The sequence below is a fragment of the Manacus candei genome, unplaced genomic scaffold, assembly GCF_025592945.1.
Source record: "Manacus candei isolate 608988 ecotype Guabito, Panama unplaced genomic scaffold, ASM2559294v1 h1tg000050l, whole genome shotgun sequence".
In the NCBI taxonomy this organism is placed as follows: domain Eukaryota; kingdom Metazoa; phylum Chordata; class Aves; order Passeriformes; family Pipridae; genus Manacus; species Manacus candei.
Window position 1 is genome coordinate 11,530,891 of NW_026138098.1, and position 27,564 is coordinate 11,558,454.

At 39.7% G+C, this 27,564-nt stretch overlaps 1 protein-coding gene across 4 annotated transcripts in view; it reads left to right on the forward strand.

The window, feature by feature from the left end:
• Positions 1 to 27,564, forward strand: part of SORCS1 (sortilin related VPS10 domain containing receptor 1) — a 264,539-nt gene that overhangs the window by 190,055 nt on the left and 46,920 nt on the right. For all 4 annotated transcript variants that reach the window (XM_051800441.1, XM_051800444.1, XM_051800443.1 and 1 more), the window contains 9 exons: positions 5,594 to 5,712; positions 8,528 to 8,617; positions 13,677 to 13,856; positions 18,044 to 18,190; positions 22,954 to 23,056; positions 23,574 to 23,650; positions 24,855 to 24,946; positions 25,944 to 26,051; positions 27,066 to 27,183. In XM_051800441.1, coding sequence (XP_051656401.1) covers positions 5,594 to 5,712; positions 8,528 to 8,617; positions 13,677 to 13,856; positions 18,044 to 18,190; positions 22,954 to 23,056; positions 23,574 to 23,650; positions 24,855 to 24,946; positions 25,944 to 26,051; positions 27,066 to 27,183 — 1,034 coding nt within the window. The remainder of the gene's footprint in view (positions 1 to 5,593; positions 5,713 to 8,527; positions 8,618 to 13,676; positions 13,857 to 18,043; positions 18,191 to 22,953; positions 23,057 to 23,573; positions 23,651 to 24,854; positions 24,947 to 25,943; positions 26,052 to 27,065; positions 27,184 to 27,564) is intronic.

Below are 27,564 nucleotides of genomic sequence, written 5' to 3' on the forward strand. Positions count from 1 at the left end.
TAGTACTACCCAGTACTAACTGGGTACCCACTGGCCCTCTACAGAATGGCAAAACTGACTCAGAGGATGTCTAAGTAACAGTTCCTATAGATGTAAAACAGGAAAACCAACTGTTACATTTATGAGACATGCATTTGCTTATTTAGATGACACCAATTGATTTGGACTAAAGTTATTAATTTATGTGAGGGTTTTTTAAAGCATGGATGAAAGAAGCTGAGGGGTTTTCTAATGTGCTGGCAAAAATTCAGAGAGCTCCTGATACTTAAAAAGTAGTTCTGTTTCCTTTGCTTTTCTTCTGCTATCCTGATTCACACAGCAACTTTTCTTAATGCAAGGTAATTTAGGTGATGCAGGTAAGACCAAAGTTTCACCTGAGGTCAGCATATGTGTTCTGCTTGCTGGTCAGCAGGGACTGAGCATCTGACCAATAATGTCTGAATCACAAAGTTGCACTAGGACTTTAATTTCTATTTTCACAGAAGATTGCTAGGAAGAATAAAATAATCAGTGTAGTGGAAAAAATGAGTAGGCAACTTAGCCTGATAGTGTTTTACTAACATAACTAAAATGATGAATTAATTCCCACAGTATCCTAAACCTGTGCAATGATTTTTTTTTCTTATTGTAATTAATGTTTTTTCCTGATCATGATTAGTATTTGTCCTGGAGAATGACATCTGTTAGTTTCTCTGATTATAACTTTATACCAGAAATGATAGAGGATTTGCTTCCCTATGTAAAGAAAGATTTCCGACACTGACATGCAGTGAAGAAGGAGTAGCAGCAGGATAAAACCAGATTTGTGAGTAGTTAGTAAATGGGATGGTTTCGTTTCATTGATCTTCATTACTGGTTAATTGCTTTGCAGTTGCCGAGTCCTGGAGAGTTGTGAGCATACTCCCATACCATGAATGTTTCACAAATCAACATTCAGACCAGATGGAAATGGATAAAGAACAGTCATTTTTTGTGTTTCTCAAAAAAAGGAGTAGAAAGATGAAAGTATGAGAGAACATTTAATTAAATTTTGGAATTCATTGCCATGGGAGGTTGTGAATGTTGAAGATGCGCTGGGACTACTAAGGCACCTGGACTACTAAGGCAGCCTAGACTTCTGTTATTAGTCACTGTTGGAGAGGGGTAACAGGCCTGGGTCTTTCAGTGACATACGTTACTACCATGTTCATTAGTTACAGAATGCTAGTCATCTTTCAAAAGCAAAAACTATCCCTAATGTCTAAGTTGCTCAGAAACGATCTGGGATACTCCATAGAAAATCTGGAAGAGAAAAAAATCATAGATTATGTGGATACTCTTTGCATGAAATTCCTGATTTGTCCTTGGTGGGTTTATTTGTAGAGAAAAGGATACATTCCTCAATGAATTAAATACAAGAAAAAAAAAATTGTACATTTGTAGAGTACAGTGAATATTTTCTCTGACTCTCCCTGTAATCAAATAAGGTTTTTGAAAGATATGCATGCAAGCTTAGGCTACTTAGAAAGTAGAGGGTATTAGGGTTTCATATGTAATCCAAAATAGTACTCAGCAACAAAATATCCTGAAGAAATTCCCACTCTGCTTTAGGAAGGGATCTAAAATACTTCTGTGTACTTTTGCAGAGGCTCACCAACCTCCAGCAACCACCCATAACCTTCCCTCTAGAGCAACTAAAGAAGAAATGTCTCTGGGACAGGTTGGATCCATTTCCCTTGAGAACATATTAGCATGGAGCTCAAGCTAAATCGAAAAGACTAAAATATTTCATGGCACAGGATCTCTCTGGCTCTTAACTTCTACTATGTGTTAGCATTTGCAATTCTCTTTGACCACTGAAACAGATTAATTTTGTCAGAGGTTTCCCTTACAAGAAGTCAAGAAGTCTCCTCTGTTCTTGTGTTCTGTGACTTTTCTTGCATCCTCTTTAGAAGTAGCTGCTATTCCCCAAGAAGAATCCCTACTCTGGGTGTCTAAACCTGTCAAAATCAAAGTGTCTGGGGGTGTAAGAGCTGGGAGTTGCTATGTTCTTCTCTCCAAGCACAGTGTGACTTTCTTGTTGTGTATTAAAAACAGCAGCTGTTGTTGGAGGTGAGGGTTCTGGAAATGAAAAGCATAATGTCCTAATTACCTATGGTGGGGAAAACATCTGTGCAGGAAAACTAATGAAATTAATTCCAGAGCTTAGCAACTGAATACATTAATTGACATTAATTAATGCTAAACTACAAACCTCTGCCAACGAAATCACATAAAATGTCCCTGAGAATCAAATGAAAAAAAGCCATGAGTTAATGTGAGCACAGAAAATCTTCCCCTAGGAAAAAAAGAGGGAATCAGGCACTGCAATAAACTTGCTTCCTTCTTTCTGTCTCCCACAACAGAGGGAGTTTTTCTTGTGCACATCTCAGGGTTTGGCTGTTTGTGAGATTAGCTTAAGCAATTTCAATGCTCTGCCCTTTAGTAGTTATTACTGGCATTTTAGAATTGAAGCCAGGGAGAATTGCACTGTAAAAGTTCACAGAATTGCCTTAGTAAATCTTCATCAATGGTACAATCACTGCTGCCCAGACTCCTGTGATCACAGCAAAAATAGGCATAGTCTCCATTCCTCCATTAAAATAGGATGGAAAGAACTTCAGTCACCTCTAATGGATGTCAACCTGGCCTGCTCTTTAAAATCTCTTGTGGAGGAGATTCCTTAATCTTCTTTGCTGGCTGGTCCCAGCAAGGTACATCCTGTTCTCTCCCTGTGCTCTCAGCATTGGTAACCCCTTTGCATGGGAAGTAAGACAGCACTGCAGTCTCCTCTTAGTGTGTCCCAGACAGCTGGTGTGCCTGTGGAGGGGGGGAAGGGAACAGTATGGGAAACAGAGGTCTGATCCTGTATATCTCTGCTGGGGGGTTTGATTCCATGTATGAAAAGCCACCAGTCTTGTCAACAGCTCAGGGGGCTGTAGGACCAGCCATTTTAACTGACGATGCTTTGTTTAAGCTCAGGACCTTTCTTGAGACAGAATGAGAGACCCTACCTGGAGTACTGTGTTCAGTTCTGGAGCCCTCAGCACAGGAAAGATGTGGACCTGTTGGAGTGAGTCCAGAGGAGTCTACAAATATGATCAGAGGGCTGAAGGAGAGGCTGTAAAGACAGGCTAAATGAGCTGGGGTTGTTCAGCCAAGAGAAGGCTCCAGAGAGAACTTGTTGTGACCTTTCAATACCTAAAGAGGGCCTATATGAAAGATGGGGGCAAACTTTTTAACGGGTCTCATATTGATAGGGCATGGGATAGTGGGTTTGTACTGAAAGAAGGTAGATTTGGGCTAGATACAAGGAAGCAGATTTTTACATTGAGAGTGGTGAAACATTGGCACAGTTTCCCCAGAGGGGTAGTAGACGCCCTATCCCTGCAAATATTCAAAGTCAGGCTGCACCTTGAATGGGACTCTGAGCAACGTGATCTAGCTGAAGATGTCCCTGTTCTTTGCAAGGGGTTGGACTATATGCCCTTTTAAAGGTCCCTTCCAACTGAAACCACTGTGTGACTCTATGATTTTGGGGTGGGGGAAGTGGAGGAGGCAAGGGGCTATCCTTCATGATACAAGGGATTGGATTAAAGAGGAGGAGTGGGAATTGATGGTGTTGCAGGGGAAGAAATGCATGTCCATTCTCTGTCTTATGTCAAGGAGGGGACATGCTACACAACACAGTACTATTGGGTGGTGGGAGAGGCTGTGTCCCCCTCCTTCCTGAATGCAGAGGGACAGAGGGCTGAACTGCTCTGAATGGGAACTTTCCTGAGCTCACCTGAATGAGCAGGCTGGGAATTATGTCGTTCCCTGCCCTCTTGTGGCTAATGTGGAAAAAATCATATCCCTCTGAAGGGAAATACATTTCTATCATGCTGCCCAGGCTGCATTCATTAATGTTTTGCAGTGAACTGCAAAAGCATGAAATGTTATAATACTAATACTAAAATGCTAATAATACTTAGCACTTTATGTATTCCAAGAACTCTGTAAATGCTAGTGTAAAATCATCCCTCAATCAGACTTTCCTGAAGGTTCGTTACCCTGCATGTCTGTTTCAAGCAGAAGTCAACAGCCCTTAGAAGCAAGGAAAGAAATGTCAAATGATAGATTTTAATTAAAACCAAGATTAAATACGAGATGGTAAAATTCCAACCATTTCTATTTTAGTGTAAAATGCTTTTTCTCTGATCAGAAGTTGGTAATTATATCAAACAAGGGTCTGTGCCTCTCCAAGGGAAACTACTAGAAGTACTTCTAACATTTCTACCATGTAAGTACTACTGCTAAAATGCCAAAGTCGTTCCTCCTGTAGATCAGGTTTGTCATTAAACAAAGTGCAAATTCCTAATGGATCTGCGAGAGTCCAAATTAAATACTGAGAATCTGGTTCTGTATTCTAGGATAAATTACCATCATGAAGAAATTCAAATTGTTTTTCTTCAGGTGATAGATTATGAGATGAGCACCTTGCAGTGCTTCAGAATAAGAGATGAGGACATCCCATATAGTGACAGTGGATGAGATGGCTTGCATGGATGGCTGCATTTAGACCATTTACTTTGAAACTGCTGAGGCCTCTAGTTTCAAGAGAATGTGGAACGATTGCCCAGGTCTGCCAGAATGCATCTACCTTCACTGTCAATGGAGAATTAGGTAAAACCCCCTGAACAGGAGATAGTCTGAGTTACTTTCCAAGTTTGTCTGAATTACTCTACAGAGAATGTAAGTGCTGTAGGAAATATGAAGGTGCATCATGAAAGGGGTTCTCTGGTGACAGTATGGGGTATGAGTCCTCTGAAGGTGTCCATGTGCTTGTGTATGCTCTGGACCTTGGCCGTGTTCTAAATAAACTTGGTACATGACTGTGGAGAAGCTGTTATGCTCTACAGCAAATCCCACACAATGGGGATGACAAAGGTACACTTGGGAAAGGGAAACTGAGGTGCAACACAATGGGTGTCTGTCCCAAATCAAAGACACAGCTCTTCAGACCCATAGTTACTTAGGGAGTCCCAGGACTTGGGCTGTTTTTTGCCTTAGTAAATAGTCCTTTACAGCTCTTGTTCCCTCACTCAGTTCCTGCTTTAAGTTTAAGCCTGGGTAGCATCCAAGTAAATGCAGCATGGGAAGGTAGCAGTGCTGAATGATACACCCTTAACTAGGTTTCTGTCAGATCTGAGCCACAAATCATAGTATTGTGCCACCTTCAAATGCTGCCTGTTGTCTGTTTCCAGCATGGAACCACAACACTGACTTGAAGTAATCAGATCATCTCCTGGTAAAAATGTATAGCTCTGATGTCTAATCTAGGGCAGAAAGGAAAGAAATAATGGGAGGCTGAGGCAGTTAAAGAAGAAAGGAACTTAAAGGAAGAAAATAATCAAGGGTGGATTTGTGAAAGATGTAAGGGAAAGAAGTTTTGTGTGCTGTTGAATGGATGATGTCAGTTCATGTCACATGAGTCTGGGAAGCAGAAATGCTGCCTCAGCAAATAGATTTATGACAGCAGGAAGAATCTGTGCTCAGGATCTCAAGTGAATTGTTTTTGTTCTTTTCCTTTCAGATGCCCAATACATCACCTGCAAGATGCAGAACTGCAGTGAAGCCACTCGCAGCAAACCCTTTCCAGGCTATATCGACCATAACTCCTTGATCGTCCAGGGTGATTATGTCTTTGTTCAGGTGCAGAACACCCTCTTCTCTTATGTATTCTATTAGTTTTATTATATTATTCTATATTATATTATTTTCTCTTGTATTCCTTTGCACGTGTGTGCATGTTGGATCCATAAATGCACTGAGTGGATTGTAGCAGTTTGTTACAAAGATAATAGTGTTCCTTTTACCTCTAGTATCTTGTCGCTGTAGGGCCATAGAGTTCCTGCCTGGAGTATCCACCATATACACTGGAGTGCTCTGTACCCTGCAATCTCATCAGCACTCTGGAATTACTGCTTTAACTGCCCAGCTGGAAGTGGTGTGTCAGTCATCTGCTATTACAAGGGAGTAGACCAAAGCTTTTTGAGCATGAGAGGGGAATAGGAAAGGAGGGAGGGAGTCAGAGAAAGCCCCAAAGGAGTAATCAGGCTTTATTGTTATGCCTCAATGGTGATTATAGTGAAAAGGCTGAAGATGAGATGTACTCAGCCAAACTGTGTTCCAGGTGAGAACTGGTGAATAGATTTGAACCACTGTGGGTTTCATTAGGCTGCTGCCAGTGTCCATTTAATGTCAGATGAAGAAGACAAAAATAACAGCAGGGTTTCAGGGAACATGGAGGTGAACTGGAAATCATTAGGACTGAACTGGGCTTCCAGACAATTTACATCCTAGCATGCTTGTGAGTGAAAGGAAGAGAAAGGACTGATATGTTACATTGGATGAATTGATTGCTAGTTGCCTTCAGTCAATGAACTCAGTCTTAAACACCAGTCTAAATCATCCACAAATAAATCTGAGACGTGTTCCAGAATAGCTGTTGTACCTAATGTGTCTGAGGCAAAAATGAAATGTTTATGTGGCAAGGGAAACGGGCACGCATCACTGTTTAGCCATGCTCTCACATTTCAGAATGACTATGTTTGTGGCTCAAGTGACACAGGAGCTGGAATATTTCTCTTCATATGTGAATTGTTTCATTACTTCATCACTGATGCCTTGGTTTTGTGCTTTTCAAGATTATTAGTCTTCTCTGTTCTGACATCATGTTATTAAACTATGTAGAGAAGCCCAGCTCTTTGCTTTTTCTGAAGTCAGTGCTGGGGAGATTGTTTACCTTTCTGGATAGCCCTTGTATTTTGATGAGTTCATCTTTCTCTTTCATAAACTGCTGCATAGTGTTCCTCATGCTGTCAAATTTTTGCCCTTCATGGTGTAAGGAGGAGCATGTAAAGAGGCAGCTCTTACCATGTTCTTCTTAATGCCCCATGGGACTTTGCACAACTTCATGTGTTCATGTTTGTAACACAGTTTGTGAAGATGTGATTTAATATTTGGATTTGAAAAGATCCCATTTTAATTCTTATAGGATTCTGAAACAAATAAATATAACAGGCCAAAGAAATAGTACTTGCTGATCATTAATAATTGACACTTAGATGTATGTAATAATAATATTGTAATCCCTGGAAAACACCTGTGCTTTGCTTGATGTAGTCAGAGAATTCACTGTTGGCTAGTAATTTAAAATGTGATTCTTCAAGTGGTTACATTTGTATCTGGCTGACAAAGACCTGTTAAATAATGCACCATGGCTGATGCTGGACCCTGTGTTATCCCAGGCACTGTTCTTCAAAGGAGGAATAGCCCTAAACCAGGCTGTATGTGCTTGGAAGAGTAGATGAACGCCTTCTTCTAACCTTCCCTACCTTCCTTGATCTCCATCTAGCTTTTCTGAATGAAACCATTTGGAATGCGAATTAGTAGGCTTAGAAGCACTAGGATAAAGGAAAGGGAGTTTTTTTTCCCACTAAACTCTGTTTTATTTACAAACTCACAGTCTCTCACAAAAGAATACTTCTGGCATTCCTTCCCCTAACTTTTGCCCAGTTCTCTTAAAAAAATGTTGAAGAGTTTTAGAATGAGAAATAGTGCTTATTTTACTCTAATTTGGTATGAACCTAGCCTCTATGTATCTTGCATTTTAAACTACTACAGTGCATTTTAAAACAACTACTATTAAAGAAAAGTCTTGATAAGCTCGAGCATCAAGCAATTAAAGCAAAGTTTTGCAGGGAGAATCCTTTGGAATATTTGTTCTTCAGTATCTTTTGTCCAAGGATTTCCACGTACTTTACAAACATTGATTATACTTCAGCAGCACTGGAAGCCAGATAAAATGGTCAGCTTTTTTTTCTTTCATTTTCCCTCCTTTAATAGGTGGTAGAAAATGATACCTCACATTGCTCTAACCCAACATTTTTGAGGTCTTGCCATCAGTATTTATGCACTTAAATAAATGGCCCGATTCACAGAAATGCCAAATCCACAGAGCTTCTCCTGGTCCTTCATATCCCTGAATGCTTAGCTGATCTTGTAACAGATAACCTATGATGGCTTGTACATGGCCACACAGGAACCAAAGCTGGAAGCAGAAATACAAATCAAACCTCATGTCTGCCAATCTGCTGATCCAACCAACAGCCTACATGGCAGCTCTGCAGATAGCAAAGAACAGTTTTGTGGTAAGGCAGAGGAGAGCTCTGGTATCAGCATGTGACTTCATGGTCCAAGTGAAGTTAGGACTTCAGTTTCCCCAGGTTTTCACATGAAATGCTGACCTTTATTTCTCCTTGCTGAAAGTGGGATTCCTCTTGTTTTATTTTTCAGCTGCTATCAACTGGATCAATGTTTATCCATCACCTGTAACAGCACTGCAGTTTTAAGCCATTGCTACCACACTGTGGTATTTCTCTTAACAGCTTTTGTTTGATATTCTCCATGATAATAAAAAAATAATAAGAAAAACCTGATGATATCTTTCCTGCTTCTCTCATAGTTGACATCAGGAGGAAGACCACATTATTACGTTTCTTACAGGAGGAACACATTTGCACAGATGAAGCTGCCAAAGTACTCCTTGCCCAAGGTAGGTTACTGTTGCTGGAATGCCCATATGAGTCTACAGATACTTTGATTGCACAGAAAATCTTGAATCCAACACAAGTAACTGCAAGATGGCATGCAATGAGTGCAAACACCATTCTTCTTTCACAGAACATTTGCGAACAAGAAAGGACTAAAACGAAAAGTCAGCACTTTGGCTAGTCAGGGACATAGGCATGAATGTAGACAGATATCACAGCCTATGTCAATTACCATTTCTTTATAGTTAATTAAGTTTTGGAGGAGATTCTCTCTTTTTCTTTTTTTTTTTTTTTTTCTGGTCTTAAAATTCCCCTTTCCTGTCCCTGTTTTGTGTGGGTTTCTTTTTGTGCTTGCCTCATTAGCAGATTTTAATGGGAACCAAGCAAAGAGATGTCTCTGTGTGTCTGCTCTGTATCTTCCCTAATTAAGAACAATGGTGAATTAGCATTGGAGCTTGAAAGGGTATTTCTGCCTTCTGGAGCTGAGTTTTTTAAAACAGCTATAAAAAATGTTAGCTCTGTTTTCTAGAAACCACCATTTTGCAGCTAAGGTCCTAATGGCTTCTTAACAAAAACAGGATTTTTTTTTCCTTCTCATTCTTATTATAGTCTGTCTTAAATTTCATTTAAGCTCAAAGGTAGCAAATGATCTTGTGGGTTCTATGTGAGGTCTAACATCTGAACACAAATGTGCTCCAAGAAATTAAGTGAGGATTGTCAAAAGAAAAAAAAGAAAGTGCAAGATCAATCTATTCCTAGGAGTTGAAGTTGCACCAGATTTTGTAGGTGGAAATATTCAAAGGGATAACTTGGCTAATATCACAACTGACTGTCTTTGATTCCTCAACCCAAACGACCTGTTTATAGTAGATTGACTGGGTGACCTTTGTATAAACAGACTGCAGCTCAAACCCAGGCCTTCAGTACCATACCTTGCCTACTTACCAATACCTTACTGACCTTACCAATGCCATAGCTTACCTACTCTGCTGTTGTAGCCTTTGCTTCTGTTTACATCACCTGAAAAACCAGCTTACAGGACATTGAGGATCATACCAGAAGCCATGAGATTTTCTTAGCTCTGACACAGGAGACCTGTGGTCTGCCTCAAAATTTTCAGTCACATTTAAAGATTGGTTGGTTTGAAACTTCCTGTCCAAGCAGGAGTAAATTACTCTTGTGAATTCAGATCGAATTTAAACAGGTGTTATTCAAAGGAACCTTTAGCAAGGGAGTTGCATTTTAGAATGGTTATTGTAAAATCCAAATAAAAATTGTCATTTACAATGATTCAAATCATCTGTAGAGAGACTGTTTGCTTTAAAATTGTTGTTTCGTTTAGCCCACACTTACTTTTCTGTCCACCTTCTTAGAGAGCCCTCTGGAGAGCTGGGGAAAATGTACTACAATTAAATTACAATATGTTCTCAGATAAAAGGAATTGGAGCTATATATTCATGTTATTTGACCTAAAGAAAGATGCTTTATCACAGTCTTGCAATATCTTCAGAGACTGAAGTGCTACATTTGACTTGGAAAGAGCTACAGTAGAGCTGTCTAGGAGGCTGCTGTCAAAGCAAGATAGTCACTTCTATGAAGAATGTGCACAATTATATTATTCAAGGAATTTAAACAAACAGCTTCTTTTATGTCCAAATTCTCTTTCATCTCCTTCAGCTAAGAAGGAGGGGCCAAATATGGAAAAGAGCACTAAGTGAGTTCTGGAATTGAAGACGGAAATATCAAGCTTTTTGTCTCATCGTGTCACTCTTCCCAAACTGGAGGCGTGTGACGGCAGGCAGCTTTGGCAGGTGATGCTGCTTCTCAGGCAGGATGGCCTACAGCAAATCAAAACTAAAATATTAATCTTGTTGACATTAACCACCTGGTAGCTAGTTTAATTAAAAGCCTAAATGAACTTGAAACACTGTTCCTTACAAGAAGATGCCTGAATATGTGGCTACAGGTTTTGTTAATCCTCTAAATAGTCTTTATTGAGACCTGTTAATTGTTGCAGTGACATTGATATGTGGATTATTACTGCCTGTTCTGCACCACAGTGCCAGAATATGGGTTCTGTCACAGACTGTCATGTCACTTATGATAATCACCTTAAGTGTACGTGCAGGTTACATTTACTCCAGTTTAGACCAATGCACTGGGCAGACATCTGAGAATAGTGAAGCAAGCCAAGCAATTTCTCTTTTAAAAAGACCTGTCTTAACTGGTATTGGGTTGAATAGTGATGGGATGGGTGCATGTGGTACCTCTGTTTTAAATTCATCACCTTCTTTCAACCTCAGGATGCACATCCTGACAGAAGAAGCAATAACCACAAAAGAACCCCAACCCAAAACCTTAAATACAAACCTTAAAAGAGCTGACAATCCCAGTAATTGACAGAATAAAACTGGCATTACACATCCCTACTGTTTAACTTGCCAGGAAGAAAAGTTCCCTGACCAAGCACAAAAAGGGCAATTGAAGCATGTTCAATAATTCAGAAAACCTTGGCCTTTAGTCATTAGAGTAGACACCTGATCAAGCCAATGTACAGCATCATTCTGTTACTTTTGTCTTTGGAAAGGCAAAAAAGACAGATAGTAGAAGTGTATATTAATTTACTTCTAGTATATGCTACAACAGAGAGAAACAAGCTCAGGTCTTTAGTAGACAGAAGCCTGGAGAGCCCCTGAAGATGACGACAACTGTTTGACAAAGGTGCCTTGCTTCACATTCCTGTCCTCTTCTGCCTCTGTAGGGAGCTTGTTCCATATCAAGGTGAAGGCTGTTGTTTTGTATTATTTTGGCCTCAAAAAATTAACCCCCATCCTGGAAAAAAAGAAATTATATGCTGATTGATTTTAATTTTGCCAGTGTGGAAATGAAAAATTCCTGATGTTGGTCAAAGACCTGTTTGATGCCCATATACTGATTCTTTTCTATCAAAACTTTGCATCATTGCCACACCTGTTGGACAAGGACTTATTAAGAGGAAAAATTAAGAGGAAAATTTATACCCAAAGGCACAGAGTTGGAACACTATCTTTTTTGACTTTCTACACTATGTATATAATACCAATTCAGTCTCAGTCTCTGCTTCCCCAGACTTAAATTCCTTCAGCCTTAGTGGAATCTTCCTTACACATCCATCTTACAGCATGATCTGATCAAATTCAAGAAGCATCTAGTGAATAAATTAACTTGTTTGCTTCTTAAACATTCATGAAATTGCCTTTAATTTTCTCTGGTGTTGATCAAAGTATCTTTCTACCCCTTTCCGCTAGTTATTACAAAACTATTAATTGAAATGGTAAGTTAATGACACAGTACATTCACCAGACAAAACAAATTTTACTTACAATATGTCTGTGTTTAAATAGAGGGGCCTGCCCATGTGTGCACATATGCAGAAGTTAAAACTTGAGATTAGAGCTGTGCTAGGCAATATTGCCTGAAGCACGTTGGGAATACCTACTGATGTAGATCTCCCAGCAGATTCACCAAGGTGACAGTCTGAAATAAGGAGCCTCAAACAAACAGCTGTGGCTGTAACTTCTACCAGCACAGCTGGAGCTACAAGAGGATGTCTATTCACAGCCAAAATTAGTAGAAGGCAGTGGGACTTATATTACCTTTACTATTGCCTCAAGACTCAAGCCAATCTGTTCCTCCACAAAACGAGCCCATCTTCTGGGATACAATTTTCCCCAGTGCAAAGAAGCAAGTAAATCAAGTGCATATTCATCCACTCTGTATTCAGACCTGGATCTGGATGAACAAACAGCTGTTATGAATATTAACTCTATGGTGAATCTGCTTTCAAATACATAGATCAAATTTCTTCATTGTGTTATTTTTTTATCTTTACATTACAAGGCTTCATCTGGAAGTATTTATTTTCCCTAGAAATCCACAAGACAGTGAATTATCAAAGAATATTATTAACAGAAGGAAGAAGTAGCATCAGCTTCCAAAGAGTATATTTTCTGATAAGGTTCCCAATTTTGCATATAGAAAGTCCTGGCTGAGATTCATGGAAGCAGAATAACTTTGGGGTATCTGCCCAAAACAGACAGAACAGCTGAGTCTTCTGGGAATCACCTGGTACTAAGAAATCTTCATTTCTTTTCCTACCTCAACAGATTTTTATGGCACCAAAGAACTCAGGGTGCCTGTGCTGGGCAGATAGAGCCTGGGAATTTCATTATAACAATCTCTCTCTTTGGTGGCTTTTTCCATTGGGTAATAATTTCTCTAGGCATTGAAAGATATAATCAGGTTTAATAGTTTTTAATTTTTTTCTTTAATTATGCAATCTTTTCATTGTTTCCTGCCTGCTGTAACACACCAAACAAACAGAGTAAAACAAAACCTCACTTATAACACTAATGATCGAACTACAGTTCTCTTCTTTACATCTAGTGAGGATTAAGGTTGTTTTTCTGTTAAATTTCTTGGGGTGTGGTGTTTAGTACTGTGGTCCAGGACCTTGACTTAAGTCCACACTGTCATTAGAAACAGTAGATAACAGCAGCACTGGCTGCAGTTAGAACCCATTAGAACCTCCTTATATCAGGTCCCAAGCATACTTGGCTTCTGAATGCTGGGGGACAAGCAGATGTTTCAGATGCTGCTTCTTTTTTTTTTTTCTTTAAACATTTTTAATATCTCTGATTCTGCAATCACAAGTGGAATCACTCAGGTGCCAAAAGAAAAAAAAAACACACAACTAATTAACAACCCTTCCTACCCCTCAGACAAAGTATTTTCATTAAAATGAAGGTGTTGATAAGGTGGGCGAAAGTGCTGCTACCAATGTTCAATTAACACCTCATCACTTAATTACTGCTTTGAAAATTGGCAGAAGAGAGCTGGTGTAAAATATTCCTAGATGGAATGTCCAGTTTACAGCAGTATTGTCTACTGATTAAACTCCAGCCTATTCTGATTAAACTCCAGCCTAAATTTATCCCTTGCTCCTCCACAATTACTTTGATGCCCTTCGAAATGACAGTGCAGAGCTTCCTCTAGTAACATCCCTCTCTTTTCTTTCCCCAGGACATGCATGTTATCAGCACAGATGAGAATCAGGTGTTTGCAGCTGTACAAGAGTGGAACCAGAACGACACGTACAATCTGTACATCTCCGACACCCGAGGGATCTACTTCACCCTGGCCTTGGAAAATGTCAAGAGTAGTCAAGGGCTGGAGGGGAATGTGATGATTGACCTCTATGAGGTATGTCATAACTCCAAACATCTCATTTCTATCTCAGAAGCTCATATGATGCCAGTACCATCAGTCTTGTAATATGCATGTGAACAGCAAAACCAGTAAGTGACTAAACACTTAGTTTTACCCTCCTTTTACTTAAGGGCCTCTGTGCAATCAGCTGAGTTTTAAGTCCAGGTTTTACACACGAGTTGAATTTTGGCCCAGCCTAATATTATGAAGGGATTCAGTGCTGTGTTCACCAGAGGGTTCTCAGGTGAGGAAGAGCTCATGGCTCTTTCATGCACAGCAAAATGTATTGGAATAGTTCATTCAGTTGCTAAGAGGAACTCTGTTTCTCAGCCAAAACCCATGTCCCCACAGTATCGACTTGGACTCACATTGGCTCTCTGACTCTGAAAGCTCCCAACAGTCTGAATAGTATCATTCTCTAAATTTTTTTTGCATTTCTAGCAGTCCAACCGCTTGTTTTAGAAGTTAAGCAGAGACAGCAGTTTTCAGCTCTCTTTGTCACCTTTCTCAGCTTGGACTATTCTGGGAACTTAAGTGATTATAGATATGCCCCCTTGGGGGGGGGGCATGAAAGCTCTCCTCCCTCTTTTTAGTGCCCTCTTTATCCCTGAGACATTTTCTGAACAAATGTGTTCTGCTTAAGCTCACCTGTAAAAAGGCCAATTTATGTTGTCTTCTGTGACAACTGATCCTAAGAATAGGACTTTTAATGTACCCTTAATGTGTACATCTCTTGCCCTGCTACCTCTTTTGCCTCTGGAGACAGCACTCAACTAATGAGAAATTCAGTCCTCATCTGCTGTTTTGAGGGTCAGTTTCTCTTTTCAGGTCTCTTCTGGGGTATTTTCTGACCATTTAGAATAAAAGTCATTAACTAGATACGAGTACCTTCGAAAAGGAAGATGCTTCCCATATTTCCCCATCACTGCCTGAATATTGGCTCTGCTATATAGTTTTCCTTCAGCTGTCCTTTACTTGGAAACCACCTTGAATTGTCCAGAGATCCCAAGTGTTGTACATCAATGCAGATGAACTGTAGGAGGATGAGCACTGCCATTTCAGTCATTTGGACATTTTTTACTATTAATCTCTCTGCAACACTGGCAGCCCATGGAAAAACTGTTGCCTCTTATTACTGTCAGCTCAGGAAGCGGTTTTACTGCATTATGTAAAGGTGTCCTACATCCCGAGGGGGGAAGAAAAGCTTTTGCTTTGTTTTATTCAGCTGACACCACACAGTAACCTGGATTGAAATTGATGGAATCAGACTTACAGTGTCATATCTGCTGATTATCTAGATAGAAAGAATATTGACTGACATGGAACCTGGCACAAACCTTCCTTTCAATTTGATGTTCTAGCTGGAAGGGAACACAAAGCCAACCAATGTGGTTCTCCAAGTCAGATTATTGCAAAAGATGAGTGCTCTAGGGGTAAAAGGAGATGAAGACAAGAGAAGAAAAAATCCATAGACAAATTAAAAGGAAGTAGGGAGTTTTCAAAATGAGTCCTTATGTGGTGGCAGCACTATATTTAAAAAAACACTGTTATTTGAGAAAATGCCAGAGAAAGGCCTGTTTAGTGTGCGTGTGTCTGTATGCATGTTTGTCAGGTGTTAGAAGCAGTAAGTTCTTCTGGTTGCATTGTAGTGAACATGTTTGTGTGTGTAATTCCTAAACCTATTCTAGGTTAAGGATTAATCTGCTCAATGCTGCTCAACAGGGAGTTGCACTGGGTACAAAGAGAAAATAAAAATTGTTTCATGTTGTCTCACTGAGTTCTCTTCAGAAAAACGCTGTCCTAGAGACCATCTCCTAGAGTAAGGGAAGAGATAAAATCACTGACCACTGGGTCTGAGTTCCCTTTCTAGTTCCTGTGTCTCTCTGGTGATGTGGTGTGGCTCTGTTGGACTGGTCCACAGCAAGACAGTTCTGCCTGTGGGAATCCAGGGCTGAAGTGGTAACAGACCGCGAGGAGTTGCGTCTATAGCTATGGTGTATATGACTGTCACTCTGGGACTTATTTTTTATAGCAGTATGTATCTTGGCTGAGAAGTATATGTTTGATGTATGAAGGTGGTGATGGAGAGTCAAGAATGTCTTTTCGATTGTGTGTTCAAGTGTCTTGTATGAATCCTTCTGAAAGTGTAGACCAGCATTTGTGTCTGCACACAATGCGTTCAGGGTGGTGAGGGTTGTCTACAATTCCTGTGTGGGAGCTGATGGAGTGCTTTTCTCTCTGACCGCTGGTGGTCATGCACTCCTTACATGGAGTTATGAACAGCAGGGATGAACAGATCACTGTGTGTGTCATGGTTGTGTATATGCAGTAGGTGTATCCCTTCCTACTGAGAGTACACAACCGTGTACAGGGTGTGCAGTCTTTTTTCAAGATAAAGCTGTCCAAGACTGACAGTATAACATAACTTTGCTTTCTTGGGAAAGGATTCTGAGTTCTAGCCCATGACTAGAATCATAAAAAGAAAAATTCACACCATTTCAGAACACATTTATCAGCTGATATATAAAATGCTCAATAATCATTTATAGCCAACATTTCACAGGGACTATATAATAGAACTGTTTCAGGACAACAACAAAGCAAAGTACAAATGGAATATAGGCTCTAACCCTCTGGTAGTAAAGATGGAACTATGTTATTTTTCCAGCCCTGTCTATTAATGCAATATCACTAGGTCACAGTGTACCCTTGTCTTTTCAGGGTGCCTTTGTACTATGACAAAAAAATCCAGAATACTTAATTGGGTAGGAAAAAAACAATCCTGCAAAGAAATTGAAAAGGTTATCTTTTTTTTGCTTATATCAACAATAAATTAGTTAACTACTTAATTTAACTATCGCCCATTATAGCAAGTCATGTCAAAGTCTTTGTGCAACTTCAAATGAAATCCTGTGCCATAGCTCAAGCAGGAGGGTACTATTGCAAATGACTAAGTACACCAATATTCTGTACCAAAGCACTGTACACTAGTAGTCTCACAGCATGTGACTAAAAGTGCAATAAGGTCCTGTTCACTGTAGCATCCAAATCCAGCCACATAATTAAATCAGTTGAGCTGGAAAAAGCTCTGAATCTGCTATGTAACCATTTGCCCTGCGATGCCATTTAAGTAATAATCTCTATGAATAAAAAGTCTTGATGAATGATTCTGTCTGCTAGTTCTACATCATAAGAAGAGATGAGGTGGATGACTGAACAGACTTGCTGGAAACCAAAAAGTTTCTCACTTTCCCCCTCCTTCTCCTGATTTCACTTCCCTTTTTATTGCTGCACTCAGATTGCAGAATGACAGCCTAACAAATTCATTCGCAAGCTGCAGCAGCTATTGGGCTATTGATTTTCAGTGTGCTGAGAAGATGGGAACATTCTGCAATGTGAGTTGTGGTTTGAGGCTGATTTTTTTCTCCCCACTAAGATACTTTTAGGCTTGTTTCCAATGTGAATCTGTTAGCATCTTGTCTTTACAAAATCCTCCTGCAGGTCTATGGATTGAAACTCTTGGGTAAAACACTGGGAAAAATAAAAAGATGAGGATCTCATTGCTAGCTCTACTACTAGCATTCTGGGTGGTCTTGCTTCAGTCAATAGTGTTTTGGTTTCCTCAAAATACAAAACCACAATAAAAATACCTCTGTGCCCCAAGTTATCCTGTTGAAACACTGATAATTGTGAAGCACATTGAGATCCTTAGATGAAATGTCTGAAGAAGGCTGAGTAAGAATAGAAGCACTGAACTGCAAGTTCATGTGTGTGTGTTGCTGTTTTCTTTGCAAGGTCAAAATTGCCACTGTGTCCAGCTACTGTTGTGCAAGAGACAAATAATTGCCCTGTACATATTTCATCTTTCAGGGGAAGGATGCCTACACAGTTGAGAGATTGTCACTTTATAGATAATGCTATCTCATTCTTACCATGTTCTCATGATGACTTTGAAATACAAGCTTGCTTTCCCATTTGTCACCTTTGCACCTGTGATGGTTTTAGCTTTTCCCCAGCACTTCAACTTGTCTTCCTTTGATGTACCTTGAGACTTCTTGCCCTGACATCAACAACACTCACACACCGACCAGAGCCCTGTTGGGTTTGACAGGGAAAGAGGGACACATGCACAGAACCTGCATGGACTTGATCTATTTTTCAGCCATGTCAATTTTTCCTAGGTAGCAGGGATAAAGGGAATGTTCTTGGCTAACAAGAAGATTGACAACCAAGTGAAAACTTTCATCACCTACAATAAAGGGAGAGACTGGAGTTTGTTGCAGGCTCCACACACGGATCTGAGAGGAAATCCCATTCACTGTCTCCTAGTAAGTACCTGAGGGGGAAACTTGGGGGGGGTGGTAATATCCAGAACAATCTTTTTCTACCAGGTAACACAAGAAAGAGGGGGCAGCTCCCCTTTCCATGCAATGTGTCTCATGGAGTGCAGCACACCAGGCTGGGGGTGCCAGGGGGTAGGTATTGCAAGACATGGCATTGTAATTTAGCTTAATTTAATTTCTGGAGCAGAAGTAAGCATCGTGGATCAGCTTCCTTCTGCACAACTGATGGTGTCCCCTTAAATAGCAGGTGAACTGGATGCTGTGTCTGCGCAGTTGATTCTCTGGACACTAGATGGGAGGCGTGAGCTATTGTAGCTCAGAAACTTTAAGGGCTCTAATAACTGGAGACAGGCTCAAAGGAAAATAGAGCTCTGATTTCTTTCAGGCCTCTCTGTTGACATTAATATTTATTAACATTTATCATTTTCTCTTTGAGCTCAGAAGTGAGAATTGACACATTCATTCAAATATATGTATAGCTTTATGTTGATGTAAATTGTATCTGTCTCTGTACTTATTGATATAGATACGCATGTAGTTAAGTCTTTAATCATCATTATATGCAAACAGTTTTCAAGAGGGAAAGTGAAATATAAGCAATGTGAATATAATTGGAGATCTGTATCAAATTAGAAAACTTAGACTTATATTGACATATTTTTCAGCCAGTGCAATCTATACTCAGGAGTGGACTAATACTCAGAGCCCCTGTATTTGGGATTCTCAATAGCTTTCATATTACACAAATTCTAACATTGTTCCGGGCAGAATCAGGGACACTATTTAGACAACTCTTCCTCCTGCTGGCCTGTACCTATATGTTGCTTTCCATTAAAAAAAAAAAAGTTTCTCATTTTGAGACTGTTTGTTAAAATCTGAATCGGAATTACATTTTGTAGCTGAATGCTACACTAATCTCTTAACTGAATGTCATGCACTATTGCAAGAGCAAAGAATAAATATTTGAAGCTGTTCAAATAATTGATTTTTTGATTAAGCCAAAATACAAGCCTTATATTTTCTGCCGAGTTTGGAAAAAATAAATAGGGAGGACTGGGGTTCAGAGAGATGAGTTATTTGAGAGCATGACTAAATTTGTGTGAGTTGGTGTTCTTCTTTCAAGATTTTAAAAATTGTAACTAAGTGCATTTTATGAGGTAAAACCAAAAAAAGATGATATTTAGAAAACTTTGCAGATGTAAAACAACTTAATTTTTGGAAGGGACTATCTAAAGAAGCCTTTGTGTTTCAAATAGATTGTAAATCCGATTATTTCATGCTTTCTCACTGCTGGTTTTCAGATAAATGTCTCTAACACTAGCTCAGGACACAGCAATGACGTATGTTCCAGAGAGTTGTTAGAATGGGATCTGCCATTTCCCAGAGTGACAGGTTGGTCCCCAGCTTGCGGGTGCAATGCTGTGTCCTCTGTGCATCTGGTCTTTAAACTTAAACTCAGTGAGAGTTAAAACAGAAATAAGTACATAGCAGCTAAATTGGCAGCTAAGGGGGTTAAGAGGGAATCTGGTTGAAGCACAAGGCGAGCCAGACGGAACCCTCCCTCTACTGACACTTTGCTTAAGGTGGTTTTTTCAAAGCGACTCAGAACTTCTTTGCATTTTTTTTTGAGACAGCTCTGAAAAATGAGGATGGAGGAAAGCAATGAAATTTCATCTAATCCCAGGGTTTTGCTGTTCTTGTTTATATCACTTGTTTTCTAAGATGAATACACTTAATCTTCATAAAAAAGCTGCCAAGGTATTTTATCTCAAAGATGCTGGTTTAGTTTGATACTTATCATGTGTTGTGAAGTAGTTAACTGAGAAGTAATTCCGTCTGGTAAGAAATGGGCATCTGCCCAGGAGAGTTAATCAATTAACTTTCAAGGATGGACTAGTTGTTCAAACACTGGGATGAATCTCAGGAGAATCTTGATTCAGTGTTGAGGCAGGCCTATCTCCAATTTCCTGCATGACCTTGGGCCAGTCATTTATTTTCTCTCTGTCTCACTTCCCCAGACATCTGTTTATTCCCTCCCACATTTTGTCTTGTCCATATGTATTATATGGATTTCAAGACAAAGACCCTCTTCTTGTAAGGGGGAGACATTCATACCATCTGCTACGGGGTAGTTTAAGCATTTAAGGGAGGTGTTTGGAATAGCTCTCTTGAAGTGTTTATCTCTCTCCGTTACTCCTCGCTGTTGCAGGTGAGAAAATACTTTGACTCCCCCTAGGTTTGGGAATGGTGTCTAGTATCATCCTTATGTTATAATACTCTGTCCCACTTCTGATCAGGTACAGCCACTAATAGCTGGTTTATGTGTTTCATGCCATTGGAGACAGTTCAGGTGGGCTTTGCAGAACAGCCAAGAAGTGGGGTTCTGGACATTTATGAGAAAACTGCTAAGGAATGAGGGGAACATAAAAGTTCTGGCTTGAAAATATTAGGAAGGAAGTAATGGGCTCTAGCAGAACTGTAAAAACTATGACAGTGAGCAGAGCAGTGGGATATGTCACCTATGCTTTGTCTTCTACCTAGGTTTTAAATGCTCCAAGCTGTGGTCATCTTTCCCTTAGTGGTGGTGCAGCAGGTAGCACAGCTGGGTACTGGGCAATGACAGGGAAACCCAAAGCTGGTGATTCTGATGATAATAATGATTTCAGTAGCTTGTTGGTAACAACAAAAGGGATAGAGACAATTCTGAAAATCAGGGTGAGATGTCTGTATGTGAATTAAGTATGATAGAACACAAACCAGCTGGAAAAATACCTGTTAATGAACTCTATAAGGACAGAGATGGAGAAGGTATACATCAGAGATGAGGAAGAGAATGCTAACACAGTGAGGAATTGGGATGGCCATGGACAGTAATTTTAGGTGTTTGGCTAGGAGCAGAAAGGCTGGCTTTACACCATACCCAGTTGTCACTAGAGACTCTAAGCATTACTGCACTCCAACCAATAAGAAGTCATGCCACTGAAAAGATCATCTGTCTGCTTAGACAGATGGCCTGGATTTTAATATTTGAGATATATATTCCATTTTTATGTACTATATCTGTTAAATGAGACTAATTTAAAAGAAAACCTCTGGTAGCACAAAGATTTTAGTCTAACAAGGTCTCATTTGAGTTGAGAACTGACTGAGTTGCCATTTGCTTCTGTCTTCAGAATGCTGAAGTGGACTTGGAACATGTGAATATTAAAAATATGTTCTCTATTTAGTCTTCTCACAACCGATAAAAATGTAAAAGGAAAGAACTCATGCTCTTGCAATGCTTTTCCACTTCCTGCATTCATGTCAGCTCAATTTGTTTTCCACTCCCTCCCGGCGCCCCCAGGCTGCTCCAGCGGCTGCCCTCGCAAGGCTGTCAGATAGAGTTAGGCTGCTCAGTACATTCCACTTGGCAGATTGTGTTCCCTTCTGCACAGACCATGTCCCCTTTTCCCATCTCACATAAGTGAGAGCTTCCATCCCTCCTTACCACTCTCATTTGCCGTTGCCAAAAGAACCCTGCCATTCTGCACAGGGGAATTTACATGTCAGAATCATAGTCACCTGCTTTGAGATGGGATGGATAAGTGGTCTTCCTCCAGTGACCTATGGGACGAGGTCTCCTGCAGGGTACGTCTGCAGACCCCCCCCAGACTCTTGGGGCTGCAGGTCTAGTCTTTAAACAGCTGGTATTAGACAGAAAAACCTGCCTCCTTGGAGTCTGAACGCCCTTCCACATAGCCTCTCCTTCTCATCTTATAGAGCTGGGCAAGCTGTACCATGGGCTTTGTTCTAGTTATGTTCCTGTGTGATGTCCACCTTGGCTAGGTCAGTTTGCTTTAGGTTTTCTTGCCAGTATTTTTCCCCCTCTCTTCCCTTAGCATGTTCCATGAAGGGGTCTTCATGAGATTTGGAAGAAAAAGTACTGAAAATAAAACCCAGGCAAAGGAAATAATTATTAGGAATTTTCAGAAATTATGACAATACAGTTTTGGAGGGAATTGTAATGACAGTTTTGGAAATCTGCCTTTCTGACTTACCCTCTTGCTCAGCTGATTTATTCTGTACCATTCCTGTCTTTGCTGAGTACCCAGCATACAAAATCAATAGCAAATAGGTGAGGTTTCCACGGGTGTATTTGTATTGAAATCTTAAAGGTCACATCCAGATGGGCGATGAAGCACTGTTTTAAATAACTTTGAAACTAACACTTTCCAGTCGTGGTATTTCTTTGTATTTATTGCAGTGCAGTGCAAAACAGAGCCATATGCCAAAAAGAGTCAAGAAATGGTATGACACTGTCTGAATTAAGTTGTTTTTCCTGACTAATTAGTGGTGATTCAGCACCACACAAGTAGGGTTATGTTGCTTCTTGTTGCAGAGGTAGCTTGGGCACTGCTGCTCGCAGAGTCATTTTGTACCTGCATCCTTGTTTGCTTCTCACAGAGGTAGGAGTCAGAAGAGCTGGGTAGTCCCTATCATCACCTGCCCTTGCAAACCTGGTTCCCTCCTTTGAGGGAACAGGCTCAAAATCTTGTCCTTGGGAGACAGTTTCAGCCTGGTGGATCCGTTTCCCAGTGGGAATGGGTTGTGTCAGAAAATGATAGCAAAGTGACGGTGTCTTTCTAAGGGTGACTGAATGCAATGATGAGGAAGAAATATAGGAGGACACTCTATGTTTCTAAGCCTGTAGAAATAAGTGCATGCATTGTTGTATCTGCTTTTTACTTTTACTTCCCCTTTCTCCATAGCCCTATTGCTCCCTTCATCTTCACTTGAAGGTCTCAGACAATCCCTATACCTCAGGAAACATCGCCAGCCGAGACACTGCCCCCAGTATTATTGTAGCTTCAGGTATGAAATGTTTAAAGATCACCTGTGTGTGATGTGCAAACACTGACAAAATCTGGATTTTGTGGTGCGTGTTGAGTGATTGTGAGGTGTCACACCACTAGTATTGGGAAAGAAGGTTGGCTTTCAAATGAAAGTCCTTATGGACCTTCAACTTGTCATATGGGTTTTTATGGAAACTGACCTTCAAGACCAAGGAGATCACGCCTAATCCTCTACTCCTGTGAACATAAGACTCAAATTAGGGCATTTTCTTTGCATTAGAGGTGTATAGAGTTGTATGTGTTTGGTCTTTTATATATATATTTTCTTCAAACTGAAATCCCTTTCCCTTCCCTTTCCCCCTTTCCTTTCCCCCCTCCCCTTCTCCATTCACTTCCCCTTTTCCTTTTCCCTCATTATCCTCCCCAAACTAGAGGTTCTATAATTACAAAAGGTAAATAAACACATTTACTCCTCTGATTTTTTAGTTCTAGTGTTTCTGAGAGTATTCCAGTGCTAACTAATGCTTATCTTACAGGTAATATAGGCACTGAGCTATCAGACAATGACATCAGCATGTTTGTTACTTCTGATGCTGGGAACTCTTGGAGGCAGGTAAGTGACACAGAATCACAGGTCTAAATACTAATCACAGGAAATTGTTATAAAAGTAGATTCAATCTGTCACTTAATTTTTGTTTCATTTGGTTCAGAGTAGTTTTTTGCAAACCTTTAAAAAAGAGTAAACTTCCCTTCTGAAAGGTACAGAAATGCTCAAAGAAAAAGACTATGTTGTTAGACTTTGTATTAAAGAAAATTGTTTTAGTAATTCTACTCAGAGTTTGACTTCAGTTTAACCCTGTGGCAAAGAGAACAGCATAAATTATAGATATTAAGGGGAAAGAATGTGTTACCTTTTACTGTTGTACAACCCTTATACCAGTCAAACTATTTTGCTCATTATCCATGATTATACTTTCCTGAAAATCAGTAGTTGCACTGGTCTACTTTTCCTCTCTCCGTATGGGACTCATTTCACCTGCATTGAGTTGTCCAAAGTTCAATGTCCATATAAACAAATTATTTTGCCTTGCTGTTAAACTAATGGAGAAAATGACAGAATTAAGTTCACTTTGTTAAAGCTACCTTCATAAAGCTACCTCTTCTTTACTTGTGGAAAGAGACTGAATGTTGAAGTTAAATTAAGATCCTAATATTTAGTGTTAAGAAATACACTATAATGTGTTTATCTTCAGATCAGGAAATTCCATTACTCCTATTTTTTGAATGGGATATCAAGTCATGCAGAAAAAGAATAACTTTCTCAGACAGACAAATGCTGCTGTATAGACTAGAGGGCAAATGTTTGCAGAGAGTTAATACAAAAAAGGGAAAGAAAAAGAAAATCTTTTCAAATATTTGATATTCCAAGAATCTAATTATTTTGCAATGTTTGACTAGCCCTCATTTTTCTGCCTACATCAATTATGTGAGATAGGGCCAGATATGTGCAAGCACATGAAATTCTTCTTTAAACAGAAATTTGTCATTGAAAGAAAGGAAATTGTTGATCCTTGCAAAAAAAACATGCTTCTAACTTTCTGTGAGAGGCAGAATGCATTTTCCAAAAAACTGGGAAAACTGGGGGGGAAAAAACCCCAAACAATAAAATACAGAATACAGAAACCATCTCTATAATTTCCTCTAATCTGTAACTTCATTAGCACATACCTGTCCTCTATCATGATCGTACTTTAAAAACTATGCAATTTTCTTGATACTAAGAAGAATAGATTTAAATAGATACTTTTTTTTCCAGATCTTTGAGGAAGAGCACAGTGTTCTCTACTTGGATCAAGGTGGAGTACTTGTTGCCATGAAACACACATCTCTACCTATCAGACACCTCTGGTAATGACTCCTTCTGTGCTAAATGTCTGCTCTCCCTCTTTTCAGATGCAGGAAATGGGCAGTTAATATGCATCCAGTTTTCTGTAGCTATAACCTAGACAATATTAGTTCAGCTACTGGCAAACATTAACTCAGATAAAGCTAAGAAGTCCTGGCAGGTCCAGTTTACATAATTTTAGCTCAGCCAGATCTAAGATACTGTCAATATAATTCCACAACACTCCTGGTTTACCACAACTTGGTTTCTTGAGTTTGGTTGTTTAAAAAATATATACATGGTTTATGCCTTTGTCTCTTATTAAATTGATAAAGTATTCTTTAGTTTCAAAATTATTGATTAACTTGTCTTCTGTGTGGCAGGCAGCACTTGTGAACCAGAATTTTCTTGAAGAGATTCAGGGTTACATAGCCAATAAGTCTAAAGTGTCCTCATTAGTTAGCACTCTTGAGCTTAGAAGGTAGAATACAGTTTTTTGCTGTTTTGCCTCATTTACTTCCACTACAGTCAGTGTCTTATCAAAATCTGAAACACACAGACCCAAGTCTTAACAAATGATGAGCAGTTCTAAGCTTTCACTTAACGCTCACGCTGGGAGGACTGCTGGTCTGAAGAGTCAAAGCTCTCATGCTCCAGAAAACTAACCTCCTTAAAATGTTTAATGTTGGGGACCCAGAAATGGGATGCTCAAAATCACTGGTCTGTTTTTTAAAAAATCTTATCCCTAGGCTACATTTTGCCCTTAAAGCGTCAATCTCTCACATAACTATTAGTTTTTACGACTGAAATATTGGCCATGGGTTAGTGGTATGATGCCAAACAAGTCTGATCAGTGCTCTGGCTTATGATGCTTCCCCCAAAAAATAGTTATTTAAAGGACTAAAAAGTCATTATCCAAAAAGAGAAACTTCTCCATAGCAGCTGTAGTGGACTAGAGAGTCTCCTCAAGTAAAGTAGGAGAGTAAGGAAAGAAGACACTTATTCTGCTTTCTCTTCCAGGTTAAGTTTTGATGAAGGGAGATCTTGGAGCAAGTACAGTTTCACATCCCTCCCACTATTTGTAGATGGAGTTTTAGGGGAACCTGGAGAGGAAACTCTCATCATGACGTAAGTGAGCATGCCATGATGCTGTTGTTCATGAGACCTGCACCATAAATATCTTACAAGGGTTGTTCATAACAATAGCATTTCTGATTGGGGACCAAACCAAGTACTAACTGAAGCCAGGAGTGTGCAGTCTTCTGTTGCTAAATCATCAGTTTATTTCTGATATGATTGAGGGAATGACAACATGGTTCCTTGCAAGCTGCAAACACATTATCACTTAGCTTATCAACATGAAATGTGACTCCTCAAATTGGATGTGATATAAAGCAGAGTTACTGTTGACAGATGAATATTTGAAAGAAAGATGGTGAAGTATTTTTATAACTGTGTTTTTGCTGCTACATTCTTTTTTTTAACTGAGACAGAAAAATGAAGACATTCTTCTGTAAAAGTGAATGACAAAACGTTGCCTGGGGGCTGACTCATAAAAAATTATGTTTAGTTTCAAAGTGGTGTGCTGAGTTCTGTACGATGCATAAATCTGGACTCATCGTGCCAGAAACTATGTCATTTTACTTGAGGTCAGATTTGCAAAAACAGGAGGAAAATTCGGTTTCTGGCTGACCTGTAATAGGCAGAATTTGTGGCTTGGAAGCTAAACTCAGTTAATAGAGATGTATAAAGAATGTTTCCTTCGGGTTCTGATTTTAATTTATGTGGAAGGAATTCCCAAAACTTATAATTGAGATAAAAATCCTATAGGTATTACTGTCTCCAGCCCCACATCAAGTCTTCTCTTGAGTCTTTGCTTCAAATAGAGTCTTTTTGGGTATTCTCAAAAGTGGGAGGGTCTTGATGAACAGAATAAGCACTAAAAGCAATTTTTAATATGGTTATAGATATTTAGTAGGCTAAGTTTCACTTTCACTATGTCAGTCAAGTGAAAATGAGTAGTACTATCACTCCTGAAGCAATTGATCTCTGTTGGAAATTGTGGGTAACTGTACCTCTGTAACTACCAGACTCCATCAGGTGCTTCCTTTTACTGTATGTTCTTTCTGCTGCATCCTGTAGTGTGTTTGGACATTTCAGCCACCGTTCAGAGTGGCAGCTGGTGAAAATAGACTACAAGTCCATTTTTGATCGGAGATGTGCAGAAGAGGACTACAGGCCTTGGCAACTCCATAGCCAGGTGAGAGGCAAGTAGGCTGAGATCTGACCTGAACTAGCTAATGATTCTACAGTTAAAGGTCAGCATGATCCAATATCCTTTCCTGTCAGTTTGGCATATGAGATTGTCCCTTACTGGATGGGTCCATTTTGTTACATCAATGTTGGCGTCAGATTTAGATTCTGTGAGCCCTGAAGGATAAACACCTGTCTTTTGGGTATCATCCTCTATGCAGGCAATTAGCTCAGACTTAAAGGATGCATCGACAGTAGAAGCACTGCCACTGAGGCCTGAACTCCTTCACTCTTACTCCTCCCATCTAATTTCCCTGTCCTTACCTCCTTTCTCTTTCTCTGTCCTTCTGCGTCCTCAGAGCCAGTGTCTTAAGACCATTCTAGTTGG